Source organism: Zootoca vivipara, chromosome 7 (genome assembly GCF_963506605.1).
Source record: "Zootoca vivipara chromosome 7, rZooViv1.1, whole genome shotgun sequence".
Lineage (NCBI taxonomy): Eukaryota > Metazoa > Chordata > Lepidosauria > Squamata > Lacertidae > Zootoca > Zootoca vivipara.
In genome coordinates, this window is record NC_083282.1 from 54419606 (window position 1) to 54438221 (window position 18616).

At 44.6% G+C, this 18616-nt stretch overlaps 1 protein-coding gene across 6 annotated transcripts in view; it reads left to right on the top strand.

The window, feature by feature from the left end:
* Positions 1–18616, top strand: part of SOX13 (SRY-box transcription factor 13) — a 56881-nt gene that overhangs the window by 27311 nt on the left and 10954 nt on the right. For 3 of the 6 annotated variants that reach the window (XM_035122772.2, XM_060277069.1, XM_060277070.1), the window contains exons 2-10: positions 5161–5368; positions 7024–7129; positions 8285–8371; positions 10621–10793; positions 13260–13328; positions 14643–14757; positions 15635–15717; positions 15803–15962; positions 17353–17462. In XM_035122772.2, the coding sequence (XP_034978663.1) occupies positions 5162–5368; positions 7024–7129; positions 8285–8371; positions 10621–10793; positions 13260–13328; positions 14643–14757; positions 15635–15717; positions 15803–15962; positions 17353–17462 (1110 nt within the window). In that variant the 5' untranslated portion in view covers position 5161. The other 3 variants (XM_060277068.1, XM_060277072.1, XM_060277071.1) reach the window with 3 other exon arrangements.

Below are 18616 nucleotides of genomic sequence, written 5' to 3' on the forward strand. Positions count from 1 at the left end.
ATTCAGTTGTTGAGTCGTTCGTAAGTCGAGGTACCACTGTATACCGTAGACTGTCCCCGGGACAGGTGAGGCTGCTGCTGATCCCTTATTTTCAAATTTGAAAGTTGACAGCTATGTGCTTCTGATGGGTCTGTTTATCACATCACAATTAATAGGTCCCTGATAAATTGACACATATGGTCCCAAAAATGCAAGTAAATTTATCTGACTGTTGAATGTGGCCATAATCTGTGTTGACATAATTTTCAGAATGCAGCTATGATGCACTGCAGTGTCCTCATGTAATTCTCATCTGAACTACACATAGTTATTTCCTAATGTTTAGGAAATCACGTACCTCCTCCTGCCTCAAAGTTGACATAATTCACTGAACACCAGAGTGCTGCTGTTGAAGACAAGACACCTGGATTTGTTTAGTTGAGGATGCAGTGGTGAAAGGGAACATAACTTGGGGACTGAGCATGCAAATACTTTGCCTGCAGGGGACCCTGGGTTCAGATCCTGGCATCTCCTTTTGAAAAGGGTCTCAAGTTGCACAGCTAGCAGAGACCCCCACCTGGGACCTTGAAAGGACAGCTATGGCCAGTTGAGATAGACACTATTGGGTTAGAATGAACTAATGGTTTGATAAGGCGGCTTCTTGTAATCAGATGGAGAAGTCACAGACTCCTTTTATGTCTCACCATCCAGTCTCTGTGAAAAGGGAATGACAACAAAAATAGACCACTTGTTGTCAGGATGAAAAAAAGATAAGCTTACCCCCCAAACATTTTGCATGCAAGTGCTACATAAACGAGAACCCTTTGCTGAAAAGGTGAGATGCAAATTAACAAATAACAATTACTTCATAACTTTAAAAAGCCAGTGCTTTGTAGGCTTAACTATTTTAGCATACGGGGTGTTTCATTATCCGCATCAGTGCCAATCTTTCTTTGAATCTTGCTGAAATTCTTGGCCTCTGCCACATCCCTTCTCTTTGTCTTGTACATTCGAAGGCTTCACGCTTTGCTTAGCCCTCCCACCCAGTGCAAGAAAAGGAAACATTAAAAGGAAAGCCCTATTACAGGAAGACTATTTTCCATGTCCCAGGCCAATTGTTCCGGTTCCCATTGTTTGCACTTCAGAGCGCCCCCCCCCTCCCTTGAGGTAACTACCTGAGACTATTAGAACGGGGAACAGGCCCAGTGCTGGAACATGCCTTGTAACAAGATAACTGGCTATATTTTTGTTCAGCAAACCATGTAATAAAAATACAATGGCTCCCTTTTCAAACAGACACCTATTAAAGTAACAGACCCATTTTGAGAGTAAACTTCCAGTGGTACCAAAAGGTTAAGTACAATACGAATCTGACCTGCCGGAGGATTGGAAGTTTCTCTTTGTGTTCTCTTTTAAAATGAATACGTTTTCAGCGGGCCACCAACTGATTGTTCTTGATTCCCCCATTGTCCGGATGACAATGCAGCCCTCTTACATGGCTGCATACCAGCCAGCATGAGAGCGGGATCTGCAACAAGAATATGGCTTTCTTTCCCCCTCAGCATAATGGGGTTATGCATTCAGCATTCTTTCTGAAGTAATAAGGACTGGAACGAAAGCATGGGCTCCTTTCTGCTCAGTTCATTTTCATCTCTGCATATTGTACCTTTTGCGGGATGGGGTGCCCTGAAAAAACTTTTTTTTTTAACGTTTCTTTCGCTCTGACCTTCTGTAGGTTCTTTGAGCACTTCCGCAAAATGAAATGCATGATAAGTTGGCAAAGATGGTCTTAGGTCCTCCATGTACAGCATGGGCTGTTTATGCTACCGACATCCCTTGTATCCGAGAAGGAAAATGGAGGGCCAACTGCTAAACCTGCCTTTTGTTTTGCGGCTTGTATCTTGCAAGCAATAGGAATGGTATGTTTGCAAATGTAGGCCAATAACAGGTTCAGGAACCATAATTTACTGGGAACTTTGGATCTTTCAGATGTAGAGCACTGTTGCACTCATGTCCTGCTTGTGGACTTCTTATAGGCCTCTGGTTGGCCATGTGGAAACAGGTAGGCCTTTGGAGAAGCTGAAGTTTTGAAGCACAGCAGGTAGAAGATACCGCTCCATAAACAAGTAAGGGCAGAAATCCAAGCTCAGTCTAGCATTTATATCAGGCCTAGCCAGTTGATATTGCCTGCCTACAATATTAGTCCAATGAGCCCTTATACAAGTATGAGTCCCCAAGCACAAGGGAATTCAGTTTATCCCATCTGGTTTCCACTGGGGATTATCTTCAGCATATCTCCATCCTTCCTGGGTAAGTTAGTTAATATGCACTCCTGCTCAGCATTTGCAAGCATTTAGAAGGCGCAGAATTTGGTCGCAAAGCACACAAGGCCACCATTTTTCTGAAGTTAAGCAGACCTAGATCTGGTCATTGATCATCTGGGAGCCGCCTGTATGTCACCTGGGGTTTTATGATGGAAGAAAGGCAGGATTGCTTGCATGCTTATTTATTTAGTGTATATCCTGCCCTTTGTCATAGGACACCAGGGCAGATCATAGCAAATAAAACACATAAAAGCAATCAATAAACACTAAAATGCAATATTCATTCATCAAAGTTAAAACGTCAGCAATCACGTCAGTTTTCCTTTCTACTGCACAAGCCAGTGCCTCAGCATACACATATAATACGTAAAATGGTAAATAAATAAATAATTTTTCTTAAAAGGAATGTGTACCTAAAAGTCAGCTCGTCCGTATTTAGTTCATATTGATCACTGCATTTTTTTTGCGGCGGGGGGGGGGCATGAAATGTTGGCATGGCAAGTTAACTTGCACTGCAGTAAATCCTTTGGGAGGCCATCTTTCTCAGATTCTTCTACAGTGGGTAACTTAGATCACTGGCATGTTAACCCATATCTATTCAGAAAGAATGTGGTGTTCAACAACACACCCAGTGCTCTTGCATGCTTGCTAAGATCACAGACTATGGTGCCCTATCATTTCCTTTTGCGGACCTATTGTGTCGCTTATTGAAGTGAATGCTCAATCTCTCACCCAATCTAATCTGTCATTGGCATGCCTAGATGGCAGCTTCCTGCTTTGTTGGTGGTTCTGCAGCTCAGCGCCACACTGGAAGTTTGGCACGCACTGCCTTTTAATAAAGAAGCACAGAATTGCACAGTGGGTTATATTTCACCACACTTCAAAAATCCTCTGCCTTGGTCCATAGTTAATACCATTTCCATTTCCCCTGTGTGTGTCTTTTCTTCTTGCTTACTGGGACAAGCGAATTGTTGTAAGAGCAAGCGCCAGTCAAGCAATGTAGCCGAGATCGTAGAATTGTAGCATTGTAGTATTGGAAGGTACCCCAAGAGTTAACTAGATATTCCGTTGTGGCGACCTAGGTTTCAGGTGCCATTTGACGCCTAGCTAGAAACTCAGATATGTAAGCTAGGCGCCAAATGTCTCCTTAAGCAAAAGGTTATAGTTGCCAAACGGAATGCCTAGTTGCCATTTTAGGGCCAGACAGACAGCTCGAAAGCCGTATTTTTCAATACAGTGCTTTTGTTCCTGAAATTCATTCTGATTGTGCAGATGAAATATAATGGATAGTATTCTGCTGGATGCGCTGCCAGTGTGTGAAAGCAGTCAAGATCCAAGGATCCCCAGGGATGTACCTCCAGATGGTGGAGACTTCAGGCGCCATCTTGGCACTCCCGGGCACCATTACTTGGTAGCAAGTGTCTGATAGCCAGGTGCAAAATGTGCCTGGCAAATTCTGAACACCGCCACCATAATCAATCAATCAATCAATCAGCCGTGGCAGTTCTGCTGACCCTGCTGATCCTTTGCTCTGCCGTCCAAGCTTGAAGGGGATTGGAAACACCCCTGTGGGGGTGGATGCATTCAGCTAGCCTTCTTCATGCCAAACAGAAATTGGAAGTTATGAACTTTTCATTAATTAACTTCTCACCTGGCACTAAGTGGCCGAAGCTGCGGCAACGTGCCTTTGTGCTGTCAAGGAATGCAGAAAACTGCCCAGTGTGAGACTTGGGCACCCCAGCCAAGCTCCTTGAACACGATGTGGAGCAGCCGTAGGAAGCAGAGAGCAAAGGCTCTTTCCTGTGGCAGCGGCGCACCAGTGTCAGAGAGAGAGAGAGAGAGAGAGACCTGCTTTGTTGCCATCGGACGCGCGAGCCAGAGACTACATAATGCAGTTGGCATGCCTTGCGGGGTGGGGTGGGGGGGTCGAGTTGCTGTCACTTATCAGTGCTCCTCCCCAACACATGGATGGCTTTTGTCTCCAGAAGATGAATCTATTTGGTCTCTGGTGGGCTTGCGGCATGGATAGGAACGTACCAGGGATGAAAATGGAAGGGCGCAGGCTTCAGACTGGAATGGCAGTAGGAGCCAAAAACCAAGCGGCGGAGGAAACCCAATAGCCTGAAAAGCACAATGATTTGTTCAGAGAAGGGCAGGGAACCGAGATAAAAAAGCCCTGCTAAGATCAGAAACTCTGGCGCGCACAGTGCCCCATTGTTCAGCTGTCACACTTCCTTTTACTTTATTGCTTTTGTCCAACACCCTATTGTTCCACTTCCTTTTGTCCCCTATTCAGTGTGCTGGCTTTTCATTACCCAGCCAGCCTTGTTGTTTTCATTTCTTTTGTCTGAAGTTCCTGAGAGGAAGGTTTTATTTTCAGCAGTTTGATTAATTCACAGCTTGAGACAGGCTTTGTTTGTTATGTAATTACTGCCCCCTGCTTTTCCAGAGCTCCGAGTGGCAGGGTTGGTGGCACTTGGCCAGTTGCAATGGCTGCTTTCGCCCCAAGCCCCCTTCTTGTGCTTCTGCGCCAGGAAATTGCTGTGTGGTTGCATTGCTGTGCTTTTGGTTCTGACGGACCTGGAAAGTCCAAGCCGAGAGCCCTCTGAGGGGCAGTTCTCCTGTGGCATTAACACCACTCCTGTGCAAGGAAACATACATACAATGTGTGAATGCTGCCGTGTGTGTATATACGGTATATATATGCCGTTTTCACTCTGGGGCTCTGTCTTGTACCCAATTCAGGAATTTTCTTTCACACCAAATTCTGATCATGCCAAGGCATGTTTCTTTGGCAAATCCATCAATGTGACGTTTTCTTACCTCCCCCCCCTTTCCCACCTCCTTCTCCCCACAGGATGTCCATGAGGAGCCCTGCCTCTCCTCAGCTGGAGCTCGATGGAGCTGGGAACATGGTGAACTGCAGCATCAAGATAGAAGAGAAGACTGAGAGCTGCTACCAGTCTACACAGGGGGAGGTGACTGGTGCTCCTCCTGGCTCTGAGAAACCACACAATTCACCATTGCCACTGAGTGAAGTTACTGAGCCCCAAACGCTTCCACAGGTGGGACAAAGTATATTGGCTTCCATCCTTCCTCCTTGTCTTGAGGCAGGGCACTCCACATTTTCTGCACTCAAAGCGCATAAGCCAGGCCACTAGGATGTATAATTCCACTCAGATCTGGCCCAAGGCCCTCAGGTAGAGCAGTACATGGTCTCTACATGGAGATTCTTACACACACACCCCCACTGCATTACAAATTCAGCAATAATAAATAAAATAACTAATAATGGACACCTCAAATCAGCTTCCAGAAGTGGCCACCTTATTTTAGCTAGTGGCTGAACTAGCCCAGAGTGAGTTTCTGATATTACATTTGCATCTGTGAATATGGGTATGTGGTCTACCTCCTGGTGTTTTGGCTTTCACATAAAAGCAGCCAGCAGCATCACTGTACAGTATGTAGGATTTCATTGCCCCCCCCCCGGCAATTCTTTCACTCGAAGCTGCTAATTTGCTTTGCTTGGGACACACATACACACACACACACACACACACACACACACACACACACACACACACAGTATCCAGGGGGGCAAAGAGCAGTTTTGCGGGAAGGAATTCAAAAATGTTAAGTTGGCACGGGGAGCTGCCCCTCAACACTACTGCTCAAGTCAAAATAGGGGGCCCTCTTGACTGTTCTGACAGTTGACTGAGTCGCTGGGATCGTGGATCTCCTGTAGTTTGAATGTGTAGCAGTAGAAACCCCTATGTAAACGGCTAGGTGTACATCTTTCAAGAAATGGCCTGCCATTAAGTTTTTGCTCCCTTAAGACACATGTCAGTAAAAATAAAAGTGGGGGGAAAGCTCAAGACTGTGATTTGGGGATTTTTTTGTTAATCAAAGGGGAGGGACTATGATTCAATAACTTGCAGATCCAGTCTTTTAAATTGTCATTCCTCTCTTGTGGAATCCTCTCCCTGGTGAGGGTTATTAACACCCTTTTGGCACCAGATAACAATCTATCTCTTCTCCCAGAAATTTGATGGATTGTGATCAATGTTCTGCTGTTTATTGCAAATTGTTTTTTTACTGCTGAAGTTCTGCAGTTTGGGGGCCATTGTATTGCTTTATTGTAATGTGTAATATTTATCTTTAATGCTTGGCCTTAAATCTGAACTTTTTGCAAGTTCCTTAGAGACCCTTTTGTAATGAGCAACCAATAAGTTAAATAAGGTAAATAATTAGAGGATTACAGGTGCCTCTTTCTAAGATTTGGGTGAGCCACTACCACTCACAACAGAACAGTACTGGGTTAGTTTTCCCGTCTATGATGTTTTGACACCCGAGCCATAATTTAATGTTTACTTTTCCGTTTTAAATCCACAGTCTTGAAAAAGGTGTAACTTTTCCTAACAGTTCCATAGGTTTTCCTTCTTCCCTCCCTCAGCCAGTTTAATGGCTGACCCACATACTATTGCAGCAATTTGATTTTGTCCTTGCTTTGTGAGTTGAAAAGATTTTTGGGTGGGTGGGACACAATCTTCTCATTTTCGAAATGAGCACCTTGATTCACTGCAGCTCATTCACTCAAGAGGATGCTCAAACACGCCCTGCACAGAAGGAAGATTTCATGAGGATCAGCTCTATCTGTTACCCTTTCCTTTTTAATTTCCTGAAGGCTATGGGTGATTGACAATGGCTCGCTCTCTTTCAGGAATCTGCATCTCCAGTGGACAAGGCATTAGACTCCAGGAACTCTGCATTCGAGGCGGCAGTGAGCAACCAGGAAAAATTGGATTTCAACAGAAACTTAAAAGAAGGTAAGAAGGGTGCTTTACAACCATTGCGTTAAGTCCACCTCCTTCACTCTTGCCATCTTTTCTAGGAAGAGGCCATAATTGCGTGGCAGAACACAAGCCTTGCATTCACAGGGTACAAGATTCACGGCATCTCTAGTTAAAACCCCTTGTGTTGCAAAGTAGGAAAAGAACCTGCTGGAAGGACCTTGTGGAGGTCCTGTCAGGAAGGAGGCAGATGATTGGCTTGGATGCAGTGAAAGGTAGCTTCTCATATATCCAGTAGTGGCTGGTGTGGTAGGGCAGAGCTATGGAGCCATCCTCCTGGCACCTGCATTGTTTCAGCTTGCCTGGAAGAGGGGCAGCAAAGGAACAGTGAGGTTGGGGCTGCACAGTTGCAGCGGTGGAGCCAACCCAGTGCTCCTGTCAGCGCATCTTGCAGGCCCCACCTCATTGCTGCTGTGCCTCACCCAGATAACCTATAGTGACGCCATTGTCAGGAGGACAGCTCTACAGCCCAGCTGCACCATGCCGGCCCCTTCTGCTTGAATCATTCCCTTTTTGGAGGAGCTCCTTTGCTGCAGGTGGATGTAGTTACACCGACAAATGTGTATAATAATTTTAGAATGTTCAAACTGGATCAAACAGTCCGTCCATCCATCCACCCAAGTGCCATGACTTAAAGAGAAAATAGCACAGTGGTACCTTGGTTGTCGAACGTAATCCGTTTCGGAAGACCATTCGACTTCCAAAATATTCAACAACCGAGGAGCAATGGGCGGTCGGCAAATTCCATTGAAAATACGAAGAAATGCGCCTCGGAAGCCGTTCAACTTCTGAGGCATGTTTGAAAACGGAAGCATTCACTTCTGTGTTTTCGTCATTCGAAAACCAAAAGGTTCGGCTTCCGAGACTCTCAAAAACTGAGGTATTTAGATATAGAATAATCTGTCCCCTTCCTTCAGTCCCACCTTTCGGCAGTCAGTTTCGTAAAAAGGCCTCATCATCTTGGCCACTGAGGAATCTGTCCTTGGAGATTTGTCCTCCATGAATTGATCCAGTCATCATTTCTGTTGTTCCATATGATCAATGCATTGTTTAAAATAAACTCTGAAACTTTTCTCCTTTCGAACCAGAAAGCTACCTACATGTTGTACACTAACATTCTTATTTCTACAGTGATGCCGACCATTGAGAAGTTACTGTCCAGTGACTGGAAAGAGAGACTTCTGGGAAAAAATCCAATGGAATCCAAAGATGTGAGAGGTGAGCATCTGGTCTGGTTTGGCTGGAACTGCTTTAAGGCCCAGGCCACAGAGAGCAGGCATAATTTGTTCTATTGGTTAGAGAGTGACAATATTGGACCCGTAGCCCCTCTTTCCCCCACATCAGTCAAGTTAAATTACAAAGCCTACTGTCATTGAATTAATATCACCACAGCTCATAAAGCTTTGCCTTATTACAGAGGATACGGAACCATTGAAATATAAGACATGGCTTCCCATCATTAGCTAGTGTATGTTGCGAATGTATGTTCTAATACATCGGCCCTCCAGATGTTTTGGACTACAGTTCCCATCTTCCACAACCACTGGTCCTGTTAGCTAGGGATCATGGGAGTTGTAGGCCAAAACATCTGGAGGGCTGCAGTTTGGTGATGCCTGCCCTAATACAAGGGTGGGTAACCTGAGGCCCCCCAGAAGTTGCTGGATTACTACTCCCATAATCCCTGACCTTGCAGACTGGGGATGATGGGAGTTGTAGTCGTACAACACATGGTGCAAGAAGAGGTCCCTGGTCTTTGGTGAGAATTGTATATATTATTTATAATTCACAAAACTGATTGCATGTGATGATTTCCCTAGGGCTATTGCTAGGAATAGGCCCCAGAACAAAATCCGTGTTGGGCTGGTTCATCGCAAGGTGGAACCAAAGTTTGTTTCATCCCATTTCCATTCAGGTTTTCAAGGACAAATCTACCATATATAATCTTTAAATCCCACACAGAATACTTTGACATAAGAAATTAAGGGGGGACACACACCATAAGGTGGTCCAAATTTGTGTGTGCTTGCAAGGTGGTCCAAGGGCTGTATTTGCCTGCCATCTTTTCTCATTTTTTTTTAAAAAAATCATCTGCCTAAGAGCATCTAGCTAGCTCACAGGGCTCCTGCGAGTACATGCATTGAAATCAGTGTAACAAGTAATGGCAGGTCTTGATGATGTGTTGCTGTTCTCTGGAAATTTTTTGCATACGTTTTATATTTTACATTCACCCCCTCCCCCCGCCACCTTTAAAGTCTTTGTAAAATATGTAAAATACACTTAAAATGTATGTAGGATAGCAACATTCCCCCCCAAGAGTGACAACACATAATTAAAAATGGATCAATCCTAGTGGGATTTGCCACATTGATTTCAATATGTACAGCAGAAATAGCCCCATGCACTAGTTAGCTGCTCTTAGGCAACTGGAATTGTTTTTGAAGGAAGACAGGCCGGCCAGCCTTGAACCACCTCATAAGAAAATTTTTAAGAGATTGAGAATCCAGTCCTGTATGGGTTCCAGAGTGACTCCTTGCCCTGAGCATCACATTTGTCCAGGCAGATAGGATCAGGTCTGTCCACTTTGGAATCATAGCTTGCTGGATTCCTCTCTCATCCTCAGAACTCTTGACTGAGTTTGAATTGATCTGTATAGCAGTTAATCAATAAAATCTGTATTTATCTGCCTACAGAACAATAGATCTGAAGGGGGGATAGGCATGCATGTGTCCCAGCAGCAGGAACCATCTTAGAAAAGGCATTTTCTCCTGGGTGAGAGAGTGACGGTGGAATGCCTTTTCTGAGAAGGTGCCTCCCCGCTCCCCAATTTTGTAGGTACCTGCATTAAAAAGAATTGATTATTTTTTAAAGCAAAAAAACCCTGCCACCTGATTAATTACAGCCACCTTTTTAGGGAATCAAAAGAGATGCAATCAGCTATGCTTAATTGATTATACATTGCAGACCTAGATTTCCCCAGCTCTCCTGGGGGGGGGGGCTATGTGTTTAAAGAATGTGTGAAGGCGGTTGTGTGGCTTGATCAGCCAACCCTGCCTTTATTGCCCGTGTGTAGCAGTGTCAACCCATGCCATCTGCACCTATGGCTGATATGTGAAGGGGCTCTACCTGCCCATTGATGTACACAGGCAGAACTTAATGTGAAGGTGGGACCCTGACTGCTGCCTCTCACCAATTCATGGAGACTTCTGTGTGTGCAGATGAGCATGTGAGTAGATCCCCTTCATAAATTGACTGAACAGGGAGCCTTGATCACTGTGCAAATTGTCATCAGGCACAGGGCTAACCTACATAGTCCCCATACACTTTCTTTCAATGTATGTGTGCTGTTTGAACCCCCTTCACTCTCCACAGAGTGCTTAATGAATTAGATGTTGCAGACCTAGATTTACAAACTCTCTTCCTGTCCTTCTTCCTCTTCCTCTTTTCCTTTGGGCTCTTGTTTGTCCCAGGAACCCAAGAAAGCCTGGCAGAGAAGGAGTTGCAGCTGCTGGTCATGATTAACCAGCTGTCCATCCTGCGGGACCAGCTGCTGACTGCCCACTCGGAGCAGAAGAACATGGCAGCTATGCTGTTTGAGAAGCAGCAGCAACAGATGGAACTGGCCAGGCAGCAGCAGGAACAGGTAGGAAGTAGAACACAACTTTGGGGCTGTGTTTGCCCTTCTCAACCTTTGGGATAGGTCTTCAGGAAGTGGCTTGGATGCAGGTTAGCAGAGCCCATGTGACCTTGGCAAGGGATCTTGTCAATTCTGTCCCTGACATAATGGTGCTACAGGGGTTACTGGCACTTTACATATCTCAAGTGATTTAGGGGAAAAACAATTTAGAAGTAATGTACCTGGTACACCAGACCCAGGAAATTACAGAGGTATTGAACAGAATGGATAACGCAGAAGCATTTTCTGACACCACTTTGTATAGGCAAGCTATGCTTCATTGCAAAGTGTTCAAGACCTGACATTGCTGCAAGCTGTGATTTGCTTGGCAGGCGTGCTGACAATCCTATGGTTCAGGATTGGGAAGCTCTGCAGCGCATAGGATATGTGGGAGTCACAATGAAGTGGGAGTCACTCGCACAATCTCTTCTAAAGAACTAAATGCCTTACTAAACAACTCAAATAAGTGGGTAGGCGCCAACTAAGTTTTACTAGGTGCAAATCCATTGAAATTAATAAACATGACTTGGTTAGGACCAGTAACTTCAGTGGATTGACTCTGGTTAAAACTGAGTTGAATATCACCATTATTTGGAATGGGAAAATAGCACCGGTGTAAAGTGAACAGGTTCGCAAGTCACATATAATGTTATCTTCTGGTGATGCAGGGAGGTGAGGCTGGTGGGAATAGGTAGATCTGGGCTTCTGCATGGTGACAGGGAAGATTTTAAGGTTTTATTAGCTCTAGCCATACACAGCATAATCCTATGCATATTTAATCTGGTGCACACCTCACTAGGATTACAATTGTAGACTTAAAAATGGAATACAGTTATTTGCAACAATGAGTATTTGCAATAATGAGAATTTGGGGGTGAGTGGGAGAACCAGCTATTAACGATAGTACCTTCCCCCCAAGCATGTAGAATTCAGTCCCACAAACTACTTACAATGAGCTACATGAATTATAAATGTTGTTTGATCAATGTCTATAGAACTGTAACGGTTAAGTGCAATTATGACCACTTTACAGTGATTTGTGAATCACGTTGATGCATCTCTCTGTATATCATTGCCTGTTGGAATTCTTAGATCCCCATGTTAAAAAGTGTACAGTTTCCATGGGATGTGTGAATATGGAGGAAAAATTAGGAAAGCATACAGAACAAGCAGGAAAGTTTAAAAAAACTAAACACCAAAACTAAAGAAAACATTGTTTCAACTTTGTGATTTCCAAGTCCACAAATCAAGACTTTTCAAAGGTTCCATTTCCCCATTTTAAGGTCTATATTGATCAAGCAGTTGTTGACATGGAAGAATAATTGCAACATGCACGTCAGCTGCACTTTGACACCTGTCGTATTTCTGAAATGATAAACCAGGTAGCATTCATAGTTATGTACAAATTTGTTGCCAGTTTAACTCGTCATAGGACTAAGACAAGTTGACAGGATACAGTGGAACCTCGACTTACTTGCAGCCTTGCAGACGTTCCAAGTTGAGACCGCGGCAAACCCGGAAGTAAACACCGGGTTTGCTGCGATTCGCACATGCGCGGGAGCGGCTTCTGCCATCTGTGTGTGCGCAGAAGTGGCTGCCGCCAAATGCACACGCACACAAGACGCCTCTTCTAGCGTACCATTTCAACCAGCGGATGGACATCCAGAATGAATTATGTTCATAAGTAGAGGTTCCACTGTACTCCCAAGAACTCAGCTGTCTTAAGAAGAATGAGAAACTGAACAATTTTAGGAAAATGAGATTACAGAGGAGTGGGCATATTAGTTTGCAAAGAAGATAAAAGCTCCTGTGAAGTCATCAATACTACCTAATTTATTGCCACTTGAGTCTTTTAAGTAAGGACAATCATTTACTTCATCAGGTGTGGTTATGCATTGTAGTGCTACCAAATTTGAGAGACAGCAAGCCTTCATGATTTAGAAGTAATCCCAAGAGTTTAGATTTTAGGATTATATTAGGATTATATCAGGGGACGTGAACCTTTCGTCCTCCAGTTGTTGCTGGATATCTAGATGGCTGCAGGTTCCTTACCCTGCATTATATACTTGTTTTCCGCTCTATAATGTGCAAATCTGATACCAGATTGATTCAAATAATGTGCATAGCTGCCAAGTTATCCCTTTTTTACAGGGATTTTCCCTTATGCTGAATAGGCTTTCTCGCGAGAAAAGCGAAAACTTGGCAGCTATGATAATGTGCTCATTCACCTCTTCCTTACAAAGACTCAAGCTTGGATCGTGAAAGGGCTGGGAGGTTCTCCTTTGTAATAAAGATGGGGAAGTGCTTGGGAAAGCCGAATGGGAAGCATCATGTGTCTTGAAGTTCTCAATGCCTGGTTCATAGACAGCAGCTCTCATGGGCTGCCTGTGTTCATTTGGCCCCTTGGCCCTTCATAGTCTTCTCCTCTTGCAGATTGCCAAGCAACAGCAACAGCTGATCCAGCAGCAACACAAGATCAACCTGCTACAACAGCAAATCCAGGTAAAAGGGGTCTCCTTCCCCCCTGCACATAGCAAGGAAGTTAGACTGAAAATCAGGAGACAAAGGTTTGGCACCTGGCTCTGCCAGATGCTCCCTGTGTAACTAGGTTAGGAGTGACGCACTAATTCTTTTTCTAGCTGTCCAGAAATTAACACAGAAGCAGGACAATAGTGAATTGAACATGCATTCAAACCGTAAGATAGGTCTGCCAATGGCTGGAAATCTAAACCCCTTATTTAAAAGTAAAGCCCATCAAAATCCATGGGTCTCACTTCAAAGTGAATGTGTTTTAGACTAGGGTGTATGCTGTACAGTACATCAGGGGTGGGTAATCTGTGGCCCACAGTTCGGATTAGGCTTGCCATGCTTCCCCATTTGGTCTCTGAGACCACCTGCCTTACACCTGAAGTCATCTATGGCATCAGTTATGGGGCAGGTGAAGATTTTTTTCTTAGCTATGAAGGGGCTGGTGGCACCTGCAAAGTCCTGTGCATATTGCCCTGCACAGCTCTTTGCAAGCCTTGGCAATTGTCTGATTGCTGGTGTTTGCAGATAGCTGTGTGTGTGGTGTTTTAAAGCCCTAACAACCAGCTGATCATTGGGGCTTCAAAAGACCTTATGTGGCTCTTTGCAAGGACTCATGAGCAGCTGATTGTCACCCTTTTAGCAGAAGATTCCAAGGATTGAACTCCAAGCTGTTGTGCAGGGGGGGGGGGTCCTAACTCACCTCCTGCACTGCAGTCCCTGTCCAAATTGCCCTTCTGCACTGCAAATTCCCACCATCCCATCCCTTCTGGCTTCCTTGAGCACAGAAAAGGAAAAAATGGCACTGGAAATGCATTTTCCCATCTCATTCTCACCGTAGTTTGACCCTAAGTTTCAGCCTTCCCTCCACTGCAGTATGGCGTGGTTGTACCTCCATAGATATGTTGGGAGGGTAATTTCCTTTGCTTGGAAATTAAACAAAGGGTTTCTCTTTAAGGTTTCCAGACTCAAAAGAGAGCAGGGCAATTAAAGGCACAGAAGTCCTGTCCTCTATTGAGTCTGGCAACTCTAGGCTTTTGTTAGGGTGGGGGCAGAACCTCAGATTTGTGTTGATTTGTATTGATTGGGGGGCAGCTGCCCCCCTGGCTACGCCCATGACAGTAAGTGTCACATTTTTAACACAAAAAAGAGGTGCCAGTACTACGTACCATTGAGTACCTCCTGAAAGAAAGCACTGCTTAAAGGTAACTTTGTATTTGGCTTTGTCTGTCTGTCTGTCTGTCTGTCTGTCTGTCTGTCTGTCTGTCCCCCTCACCCTTTTCTCTCCAGCAGGTCAACATGCCCTATGTAATGATTCCAGCCTTTCCTCCCAGCCACCAGCCTCTTTCGGTCTCCCCAGATTCTCAAATGGCACTTCCCATCCAGCCAATCCCTTGCAAACCAGGTACGAAGAGGCCAAGAAAAGAGTTGAATTCTGGTTAATGGGACACAGTATTTCTGGGTGCTTCTGCACAGTTGTCTTCCGTGTGTGGTTCATTAACAACTGCAACTATTAAAGTCCATGGGACCACACAAATCTATGCGGTCGGCAAATTAGTATCTTAGTTTAAAGCCAAATCAGTCAGGCTTCTTGGATTTAAAGAGCTGGTTCCAGCTAACCTGTCTTGGCCTTCACTTGAGTCAGCAAAATGTTTGGGGCTAGCCTTGCCTCAGAGAAGGGCCAAGATACCCACCCAGGATTACAGTTAGTGGTCCTGCAGCTGTGGCAGAAAATCCCAAATTGTCTCGGTAGGATCTTGGAGAAACTGGTGGAGCTTTATGGTCTGGGCCGCACAGTCAAGAGGGAAGGCCTCTGCCCCCCCCCAACACATCACCAAGTGCTGCATCTGTAGGGACTGTTTTGGGGAAAGCTCCCCTGATCCTCAGAGAAGTCTGTGGTTTAGTTATTAGAGGTTTTTTCTCAGAGTTTAGGGGATAAGATGTAGGCTCCAATGCCAGTGGATTCCCATGAGAAGGACCAGTGTGTGGATCTGTCTCCTCCTTGGGGCTGCTGTCATAGGAAGACTCTACACCAGAGGACCATGACTCCCTCAAATGCTCAGAGACACACACCAGGGAACTATTGATTAGCTGTTAAACCAATTTCAATTTTATGCAAACCTATTTTGGGTTGCCTAACCCTGAGAGCCCCGTTTGAATTTCCTAGTTCTTAATGCAGAAAGCTTGCGATTCCTGGCGAGGTTTCACTGGGAGAAAGATATGAACCACTGTTTGATTCAGTAACTAATCTCCGACTGTTCTCTTTCCTATCCCATCTACAGGGGAATACCCCATGCAGCTGCTGCACAGCCCCCCTCTGTCCGCACTGAAGAGACCCGCAAGCTCAGGCCACCTACAGATCCAGGTGCAACCCCCAAACTGTTTTCCCTGTGTGCTTCCAAACTCCCCTGGGAATGTGCTTCTACTCTCCTTCTCTCCTTCCTTTTCAGGAATCTTCGCAGCCACTGAACTTAACAGCAAAGCCCAAAGGCTCTGAGCTCCCCAATTCCTCCAGCTCACCCAGCTTAAAGATCAGCAGTTGCCAGTCCCTCGCTCCTAACCACGGGGTCTCTCAGGAGCTGCAGACCAGCCCTCCCAGCCTCCCTTTGGGTAAGGCTATGGAAATTCCCCCTGCTCAGGTTCTGAGCTGGCACAGAAGTGCTTCTGCATTTGGAGGACAACTGCAAGCTCATGATTTGTTACCTTAGTCTCTTGATTTGATGTGGGAAAAGATCTGCACCCATCCCTGGATTTAGGAAGGACTTGAACCTGGCATTCCTCGGGATTCTGTTTGGCATTGTTTTCCTCTGTTGGTACTGCTGCACCAGTGTTGGAAAGGGAAAGGCTGTAGCTCATTGGTAGGGCATACAGAAAATATCCCAGGTTCAATTCCTGGCATCTCCAGGCAGGACTAAGGAAGACTAGAGAGCTGCTGTCAATCAGTGGAGGCAATGCTCAGTACTAGTCTGACTCAGTATAACACAACTTCATATCAGTTATGTCGACATGCTCTGTTTAAATGTTGAAACAAAATAAAAAAATTCCTTCCAGTAGCACCTTAGAGACCAACTAAGTTTGTCATTGGTATGAGCTTTCGTGTGCATGCACACTTCTTCAGATACCATGCACACGAAAGCTCATACCAATGACAAACTTAGTTGGTTTCTAAGGTGCTACTGGAAGGAATTTTTTTATTTTGTTTCAACTATGTTTGACCAACATGGCTACCTACCTACCTGTAACTGTTTAAATGTGTTTCATTTAATATATTTTTAAAATTTTCAGTAATTTAAAATTCCAAGCCTGCTTGTATATGGCAGTTTTTTGCTTTGGTTTTGAAAAGGAAGATACCATGAGAAATATACTTTCACTCTAGAGCAGCCTTTTCAACAAAAGTCCTCCAGATGTTTTGAACCAAAGTTTGCGTAATCCTTGATCATTGGCAATGCTGGCTGGGACTGACGTGTGAGCCTCAATATATATGGAAGGCACTAGATTAGGAAAGGGCTGCTCTAGAAGCACATATTCAAATTCACTAAAATGTGGTTTGTTTCCCATTTAACCACTTTGCTATGTTCAAATACAGAACACTGAAAAGTGGATTTCTCCCCATTTTCAAATGCATCCTTATGAATCTCCATTAAGTGGGGACCTGAATCTCCATTCTTTATGGTACAGTGCTAGTATTTCCAAATAAATAGCTGCAGAGGACCTGGATGTAATCTAATGTGTTTTGCATGAGAGGGGCTCACCCTGCAGTTTCATGATAATGGAAGGCACAAGATAACTAAAGCTTTCTCTTTCTGATAAGACAAAAATCTTTTGATGGTTCTGAGAGAAGATGCTTTAGAAGACAAGGGATCTAAGATTGCTGGAACTGGAACTTAAGTGGCGTGCCTTTCTTCCCCAAGTACCTTACTGGGACTGGGCTCTGCGCAAGGGCACCAGATATCCCTGCTGGATCTTGTGACACTGATTCCATTTCATTTTTAAATTTCAGGGTTCCTGGGGGAGGGAGATGCTATCACCAAAGCAATCCAGGATGCCCGGCAGCTTCTGCACAGCCAAAGCAGAGCATTGGATGGATCTCCAAATCATCCCTATAGGAAAGTAAGTGGTATTTCTGAGATGGGTTTGGTCTTAAAAAGGGAGAGTCGGGATTTCCGTACTGTTTCAGACACTATACTTACGCATGTGTGTTTGCCTTGTACATTTATGAACATTTATTCTATATAAGACCTTAGAATTCCTACAACACCCTGAAGATGCACTCTCTGTTAAAAGTCACGTGTGAAAACCATAATTTTGAGGAAGTAGATATGAATAACTATAATGTGGAATCTGTGGTGGGATAGACCCATCACCTGTAAGGAATGTAACTGGTACCCAAAAGTCAACTTTTGTAATAGCAAAGAATGAACTTGCCAAGGCTAAATTAGGAATGGACTCATTTATAATGAGCTAACTGGAACTTGGTTTAGACTTGAATTTAGGTATACATTTTTAAGCTTAAGACGTGCTAAGCTTGTGCTTCTAGCGAGGTCATCAGGAATATGAGAAGGCTTGTGGGCTTCTTAGTTGATGCTTTCACAATTACCTCCACTGTCCCTTCTTTTTGCCCCAAAATATACCCTGCAAAGGCAACAAGAAAGCGTGTTGGCTCAGGATTAGCCCAGAAGTTCTGAACTGGGAAGCTTGTGCCTGAACTCCCCAATTCTGAACTTCAGGAGCATCACTAAATAGAATTATTGCTCTGTTGTCATAAAGTTACAAGAAGATCTTGCTCCCATGACTTTTGTCTTTAGAGTGATGCTTTTAGAAGTGATCTAGAATGCTTGTTGGAGTTTCCAGTCTGGTTTTAATGGGGCTTCCCTAAAAATTGAGGGGATTCTGATATTTTCCTGCCCTGCCTGCTGAGTTCAAGCATGGTGGTGTGTCCTAAACAACCTGTCCAGGCCCCTTTGTCTTGCAGATAGTGCTGCATGCTGGTCTTGGGGTGGTCTTTGGCTGTCCAGTCAAGGAGCAGCTTTTAGGCTATGCAGCCCTGCATTTTGGGGCTCCTTATTTCGCAAAAGTCATTTACCCGTATATTCGGGCGTATAAGACGACTGGGTGTATAATATGACCCCCAACTTTTCCAGTTAAAATATAGAGTTTGGGATACACTCGCCGTATAAGAAATACGACCCGGCGTATAAGACGACCCCCAACTTTTGAGAAGATTTTCCTGGGTTAAAAAGTAGTCTTATACACAGGAATATACA